Genomic DNA, 7,740 nt, shown 5'->3' with positions numbered 1-7,740 from the left:
TCTCTTTACCCCGTTGCCTTCTGGCAGGCGTTACCTCAGCATCCGGTCGCGCACACGCAGACTGGACAACAGTTTCTACCCAAGGGTCATCAGGCTTCTCAATGGACACTGATATGGACATTTTTAATGCACACTAGTCACTTATACACTGTCACTTTCAGCTACTGGTTGCTCTTTCAGTAACATGGCACTACTGTACCTCACTGTACCTCGCCACCAGGCTCCTGTTTGGTCATTGACATAGTCACTGATCTGCAAATTTGCACTATTGCACTGTACTCCACTTAGGTTAGATAGGTTATAGGGTTGAAACAGGTTTTTTTGTGCATTAGGGTTAGTATAGTGTACCATTTATTGCTATCTGTATATTCAGGAAGTTCACTTATCTAAGCTCAGCATTGATGTAAATTTGTTCTGTGTACTTATATGTTATGTTATGTCAGGTGCTTGCGTTGTCTTGTCTTAAGAATTTCAGTGCCCAGTCTAACCTTGTGTTGTTCTGTGCATCTGACAAATAAAAGACTTGAACTTGAACTTCAAAAGCTCATATCTCACCCAAAACTGTTAAGTCATGCTTAAAACAATTTTCTCATATAAATTGTCAGTGCCCCCAAAATGAAAAGTTCCTTCTCGATTGCTGTGGCTCATCTCTCGAGAAAAAAAAGCTTTAAATGCATTTGCCAAAATAACCTAAATGGTTCAGCAAAGCATCATGGAACACCTGCAAAAGGTCATATCTCTCCCAAAACAGACAACTCATCAGTCAAAACTAAATCCTTCTCTCATACAAATAGTCAGTGCCCCCAAAATGAAAAGTCCCTTTGGCATTGTGTAAACACTGCAGGTCAAAATGTTTAGATGTTTTGTCAGTATGGCAGTGGACCATAGAAATATCCCTTGTGTGCACTGTGCTACATTTACTGTAGTAGATGTTTTCTTTCTAGAATACTATGTGTATCAAACAGAAAAAAAGAGTAGCCCGAATTTCGTATGGCACAGCTGTCTTCATCTTCGTCTTCGTCCTCCTCGGCCTCTTCCCTCTACTCCACCACCATGCAGCCTTGCTCTTCCTCCCCCTACTCCACCACCACGCACACTTGCTATTCTTCCTCCTCTACCTCCTCTTTCTCGAGCAGGCAGTTGCCCTTGGCCAGGTGATTCCATGTTCATAAATTGTACTGAACTTGGTCAAGCTCTCTATATTTGATGGAAGCATTTACAGTATACTCCTGGATAGCTCCTGTCAGCTAACTACTGTAAACTTACTGTGGGATTGGTGAAAGTTCTAGTTGCACCTGACAATTACCGTAAGCAAATGATCCAAGAGATCCATATTACAGTATATGCCATGATGTTTTTCATCATGGTGTTACTGTATGTGCCTGAAAGATTTTGACAGTGGAGTGAACTATTGTGCAGGTGACACAAGGAAATGACGCCAACATGTTTTGCAGAGAACAACCACTTGACTGAGAAGCAACAGTCAGTTTAGACCAGCAAGATATATTCAATTGGTAATTGGTCTAACGAAAGGCAATTGTACCTAGCCATTTGCAAAGATTTCCTAAATCATTTGAAATCTGTGCCAACTGTAGGCAATTGCACTTGTAATTTGCAAGGATGTGCTAATACAATTGCAATTTGATTAAAGGACTGAAAAATTACAATCTGTTGTGAACAAGTGACCAGTGGTTTGGAGGTTTGCAGGTGTTGTTTTGAGAATGTCATTTCTGTTTCGTGAAATGAGCCAGAAAAACTGTAAAGCATGACTTTTAGCTGTTTCAAGGAACCAGTAACAGGTGAACTAGTGCAAATCCTTTTACAGTAAGCTCTTTCGATGGAAAATATCCAACACCAACCATGTGTCAAAGTGACTGACACACGCTACAATTCTGTACGGTCTCGCCTTCAGCAAAAGCATGCAATAGTGTCCACCTATACCTGAGAAGTTTAGCTTGGCCAGAATATGCCTTAATGACACAAACAAACAGTAGTCGAAAACATAAGGTATTGTTGATTAAACAGCTGAGATCATTTTATAGACAAAAAGACACATTTTATAGACAGAGAACAAAAAGGTGTTTTTTTTTCTTCATTGGAACATCACCAGTGTGTGTTATTCATCTCAATGAAACACTAGTTGCAGGTCTAAGGAACTTCAGTCCACAAAGCACAAGACTAACAGAACACACAGCAACTTGGCTGTGTTGGTCAGAGATGTGTTGACAGGGCCACGTTCGCACTTCCTGGTGACCTAGGCGATGTCTTCATCATCTTATTGAGGTTGCTACGGACATCCTGTCCTGCCAGGAAGTACAGGATGGGGTCAAGGCAACTGTTAGCACTTGCTAGGGGGCGTGTCACTTTGTAGGCTATGCTGGATGCTTGCAGCAGCTCACAGCTTACCTGGGGGGGAGGTACAGACACACACATAATGTAAGACATACGATACACACCCACAGGAAGACTAAAGGCTCTCACAGGCTTCTACAGAACTAATCTAACTCAAAACACATTAGAAAAACACACAGTGTCTGATTTGACGTCTGACAGGAACAAAAGTCATTTGTAGTGTGACACACAACCAGCGCACCACACGTTACTTTTGCTCGGCTCGGCTGTGAACTCAGCTGTAAACACAAAAGCTGTTCCCTCACCTGTGCTGCGTTGACCTGCCTCAGGTACCTAAAGGAGTAGTACAGGCTTCTGGTGAGGTGGAAAGGCAGGAAACAGAGCATGAACGCCGCCAGGACAACGACGATCATCTTCACCGACTTCTGCTTGGACCTGTGGGCCGCCAAGCCGCCCATTCCCCCTTCCCCCGAGCCCCCCCCCCACCCGGGCTGCAGAAGCTTCCGCACCATCAGCCCGTAGCACACCATCACCACCATGAAGGGCAGGGCAAACATCAGGCCCGACACCGCCGAGCTGTACAGCAGGAAGTCGTCAAAGAGCTCGGGGCTGGTCGTGTCGTAGCACACCCTCTCCGAGCCGCTGTCCCGCGTGCGCGAAAAGTAGAGGACGGGCGCCTGGCAGAATAGCACGCACGCCCACACCGCCACGGAGACTAGGCGGGCGCGGCGGGCACTCACCCAGCGCAGCGAGCGGACCGGGTGGCACACGCCCAGGAAGCGGTGGAGGCTGATGCAGCAGAGGAACAGGATGGAACCATACAGGTTGGCGTAGAACAGGAAGCGTATGAGCTTGCAGAGGGGTTCGCTGAAGGGCCAGTCGTTCTCGTCTGCATAGTAGTAGATGAGGAAGGGCAGGGTAAAGATGTATAGGGTGTCGCAAACGGTCAGGTTGAACATGTAGATGGTCGAGGGGTTCCAGCGCTTGATGCGGAACACTATCACATACATGGCGGTGGCGTTCAGGGCTAAGCCAATCACAAACACCAGAGCGTAGCTGACAGGAAGGAGGATGTATTTGAAGTTCTCCTCGAATTGGCAGTACATGCTCTCATTGGAGGTGGCGTTGCTGTAGTTGGAAGAAGCCGCCATCTTGGTTGGAAATACACCTAAAGAAATTGTAGTCAAACCAGTTTTGGGAGAGGCAAATATTAGGTTTGATGGGCATAGATGTGAATAGTGAATACAGACACACAGACACACACCCTGTATATAAATATGTTTCTAATCCTAAATCAGTCACTTCTCAGAAGTAAAGATATCATAATTTGGAGTATGGAGCACAACACTCAAAGAAGCAAATAACTGATATTAATAACTAATAATAACTTAATCAAAATAGTTTAGGATGTTACACTAGCTCATACAGTTCATGCCCAAATAAGATGCTAAGCATGGGCTGACACACACTCACTCCAGACACAGTGGATTTGAACAAGATCCTACTTCCCTACATACCTTTAAGTCTGGTTAAGCGAGAGAGAGAGAGTTCAGGAGTTGATTGTTATGTAACAACATAGTAACATTATCCTAAATGATAGGTGTCAGACCTGTTAGAAATGATTTCATGAAACTATCCACTATGTCTCCAACAAGACATGAGTACGCTTATCAATTTACCAATACAAAGGATTAAATATTGTACTGGAATTGAAGGTATGCACACGAAGACCCCCACATGAACACATAAATACACAAACTAACAAACACGCAACCAACCCAACATCACCATCATACACATCATGTAGACAAACACACCAAAATATATACACAGCATGTCCCGAGACAGGCCGACGCAACAGATTGTGATTTCCTTGAAAATAGCTTTCCAAACCTCGGGGCTTGGAATGAGGTAAGAACATTTTAACTCAAAGCAGACGTTTCAGCCGTTTCTCTCCCTCCCTGTTTCATTCCCTCATCACAAACAGTTGTTGGAAGAAGACTTTCTATTACAGTGAACTGATAAGAGTATGTGTTAGTGTTTACAACTGCTTCCAAAGCCTGCCCACAGACAAAAACTACAAAAAGTTATGTTGTTCTAAATGTTCAGAGCAGTGAAATAAATGTGTTACAGATGAACAATTACTCACCCTCCCAGTGTGTGTACGATCACTTTCTTCTCATAGGGGCTGTGTAAGGTAATCATGTTGTGCACTGTGTCTTCATGCTTGTTTCTAAGTGTGTGTGTGTGACTACCTCTTTAAACTATTTGACAAAAGAGAGATCAGTCTAGGTGTAGGCATGTTTGACTAGCTGTGACATGCACACCACACACACACACACACACACAACAGGCTAAGCCTGGGGCACAGTTATTTTGTCCTCTACAGTTCAGCTCTAGCCTGCCATGGTTCTCAAAAGAGGTTTCTTAGTAAACTAAAATCGAATAAATGTTTGGATTGGGAGCTTTTTTTCCCTATAAAACAGGATCCATGTTTTCATAGGATGTATTACATTTGTTCAATTATAGCTTCAAACACTGTGCGCATGTCATTCACACACTTATGCCCTTATTAGCTTCAGCCCATTGTCTTACCTGAGTGTAACGCTCAGACCACTGGTCCTCCAGAGAGTAGACCATAAATGACTTGATTGGTTGACTGATTCACGACCAGATCTCAATGTAACGCAGTCCGGTGAATGCCGGCCATTTCTTTCTGCCAGAGCTGAGCTTGGTGTGAGGCAGAGGTGTGAGATTGTTTGTACGTGGTGGCGTGTGTTTGTGTGTGAGACGTGGCAAGGGAAGGCAAAGAAAGTGGGATTAATGTCTTACCCGCTCTAAAAACACAGTTCATTAATGATTGCAAGGCCTATAATCTTAACCCACTCCCCACACTTGTTCTCTAGAGTCAATCAGTCTGTCAAAACTGAGCACCGTCCCCAAAACATGCAAATCAACATGTAGGCAGGTGTGGTTGCAGGGGGTAGTGTTGGGGGGGAACTGCCTCATCATTCGTACTGTGTCACTCACCAACATTGTACAGTAGACATCAAATTGCCAGAGATGCCAACTCATTAGATGGATTTTGACGCATTTCCATCCTAGACTTCTTTAATCATTTATTAAACATTAGGATCTCATTAGGGTAGCAGCCCCTTACTAATCTTGCTGGGATAAACATAAACCTAGCATTTTACCAGGTTGGGTAGTTGTGGGATTGATTCACATTTTCCTGTTAGGCCTACTGTTGTAGTGTAGATACAGTGTGCATTAGTAACAGAGTACATAACAATTGGATGGGATTGATAGCCAAAAATGTTTTAACTGTGATGCGTAGGTCTAAGAAATCATTATTTCCGGCATTTTAATCAAATAACAAATGCCTTCGTAAAAAAAGCTTAACGGACATCTATATATCTGGGATTGATTAGCTTTCATATTTAGTTATTTACGGTATTACAGATAATATCGATGTTTCCTTGATCGACTGCGGTTTCTTGTTGCTGTGCAGGTCCAAGGACGCAGACAGCTATTCTGTTTGTCACGCAAACCGTCTACAATCACGTTCACTTCCATGTTTAATAGCATTCACTATATCAGTTTCTTTACAGCCCTGAACTAACGTTATTCCGATTTGGTTCCTTTCAAAGTCCTATGTGTGTAAAAGCTTTGTAGACAAAGATTAATATGACCTGATGATGATGAGATCCTAGTAATGCCTAAAAAGTCCTGACTTGTCTTGTCTTCCATCACCGCGGAGTGGCGCTGACGGGCTTAATTTGGAGGGATGCCCCGTTATTTTCCCCCATCCGTGGCTTGCTTGTTCAGTTCTCTTCGCTCCTCTGGTCCTCAGTACACAGCGGTCTATCAGTTGGAGTGCAGCTAGCGTGGAGTTTCAACCAGCGGAGTAGCGAGCCACAGCTATCTATCATGGCCGCCAGAGTCCAAATCTGAATGCTCTTTTCTCCCTGTTCTCCTCCTTGGAGATTTTAAAGGAATTATCCACACCCTTCGAGGTTTATTCGGACTAAATACATTTCCCAGGGAATATACCATTCATGTCAATACCTAAATATGCAGCCACCGCCGAGAAAGGTGAGTTTTTGTATCCCATCTTTGGCTAGCCAGCTAGCTAGCTACTTTCTCAACCCAAACTAAATGATGATGATGATTGACAGATGTGTGATGTTGTTTATTTGCATTGACACATAGGACGGATACACGTTCCTAACATTAATATTCTCCTCTATTTGAACTCATCAACGATGTTAATGTTTGCAAGGTGTCATGGATTGCAACATTTGAACAGCTAGCAATGCTTTTATCTAGGCTGGAAGTACTGTTCGATCACCTTTGCGTAGTGAAACTGGTCAAGCATGAAATACAGATTTGAGAACTTGGCTGTAGGTCTGTCAATAACTCCGCACACAGATCAGACACACTTTAAACGATGGGTCTAGCCAGCTTCCCAGGACCTAGTCGAAATCGATAGTTATCTATTGAGCTGTACATTTTAATACCAGAGACTGCCAGGATGTCTTATTGAAATCATTGCGATATATCATGACACAAGCAGGTATTTAATTTGACGTGCTATGTCTGGATTATGATTATAACAATGTATGCTTGCTTTCCTAGCGACATGTCACATTTCTGACAGATCGCGGTGTTGTTGCGTCTTGTTCAGTCTGATCAGGTTTGTTTGTGAGTGACTCGGCGAATGTACTGACAACGGTCGCTTGATTGACTGGATAGATGAACAACCTTTTTTTTCATAGTGTATGTAATATTAGCCTTTTGCGTCCGGAATACTAGCAGTCTTGCAGGTTACACACCCTATTGTTCAAGACATTTTGGCTGATAACAATGGGCTCATGTGACGCGTTCCCTGACTAATATTGGGCCGGTCAGTGCAAGTTAATTGACACTGACACACAGGCTAGTCATGTAGCACATTACGTTAGACACATCTTAGACATACACTTCACACACTTAGTAGTAGATCGTTGTAGGAAACCAATGTGACATTATATCTGTAACAAACAGCTTGATGGACAATTCAAGGATTTGATTGCATAACATGTCCTCTGATGTCTGTAATGGGAGTTGGTATAAATCTGTGCGCATAGCAGCGTCCGATAACCAATTACCGGCACTTCACGGTTTTCCGTTAATTACCGGTTATTCCCTGGTGCCGCTTAAATGCTCCTGGGCCTACTGCACATTCTAGACAAACTAGAACGTGTCACATCATGTCCTTACCTCACACACGCACACACACACACACACACACACACACACACAGGCACCGCTCAGCCACATGCTGGTTTTGGTAGGTAGCAATGTTGAACACGTCTCTGCATGTTCTTTCACAGAGAGAGAGACCTC

The 7,740-nt window shown here is 43.6% G+C and overlaps 2 protein-coding genes across 3 annotated transcripts in view; one reads left to right on the top strand and one right to left on the bottom strand.

The window, feature by feature from the left end:
• Positions 1–2,008: 2,008 nt before the first annotated feature.
• On the bottom strand, positions 2,009–5,213 carry LOC124478251 (P2Y purinoceptor 2-like). Of its 2 annotated transcripts, none has more exons than XM_047036473.1 (3): positions 4,948–5,213; positions 2,658–3,520; positions 2,009–2,406 (listed from the first exon to the last, which is right to left on the bottom strand). In XM_047036473.1, exons 2-3 carry the CDS (start codon positions 3,501–3,503, stop codon positions 2,212–2,214), a joined length of 1,041 nt encoding a protein of 346 aa, XP_046892429.1. In that variant the 5' UTR covers positions 3,504–3,520; positions 4,948–5,213; the 3' UTR covers positions 2,009–2,211. The 2 variants fall into 2 exon arrangements, with proteins under 2 accessions (XP_046892429.1, XP_046892427.1); XM_047036471.1 differs by lacking the exon at positions 4,948–5,213 and adding an exon at positions 4,502–4,659.
• Positions 5,214–6,186: 973 nt separating this feature from the next.
• Positions 6,187–7,740, top strand: part of LOC124478250 (F-BAR and double SH3 domains protein 2-like) — a 30,108-nt gene continuing 28,554 nt past the window's right edge. Inside the window, exon 1 of the mRNA XM_047036469.1 lies at positions 6,187–6,447. Within this exon, the coding sequence (XP_046892425.1) occupies positions 6,427–6,447 (21 nt within the window). The 5' untranslated portion in view covers positions 6,187–6,426. The remainder of the gene's footprint in view (positions 6,448–7,740) is intronic.

This window comes from Hypomesus transpacificus, chromosome 15, assembly GCF_021917145.1.
Source record: "Hypomesus transpacificus isolate Combined female chromosome 15, fHypTra1, whole genome shotgun sequence".
In the NCBI taxonomy this organism is placed as follows: Eukaryota; Metazoa; Chordata; class Actinopteri; order Osmeriformes; family Osmeridae; genus Hypomesus; species Hypomesus transpacificus.
The sequence above is the reverse complement of the archived record's forward strand: the minus strand, read 5'-3'. Positions and strand labels throughout refer to the sequence as shown.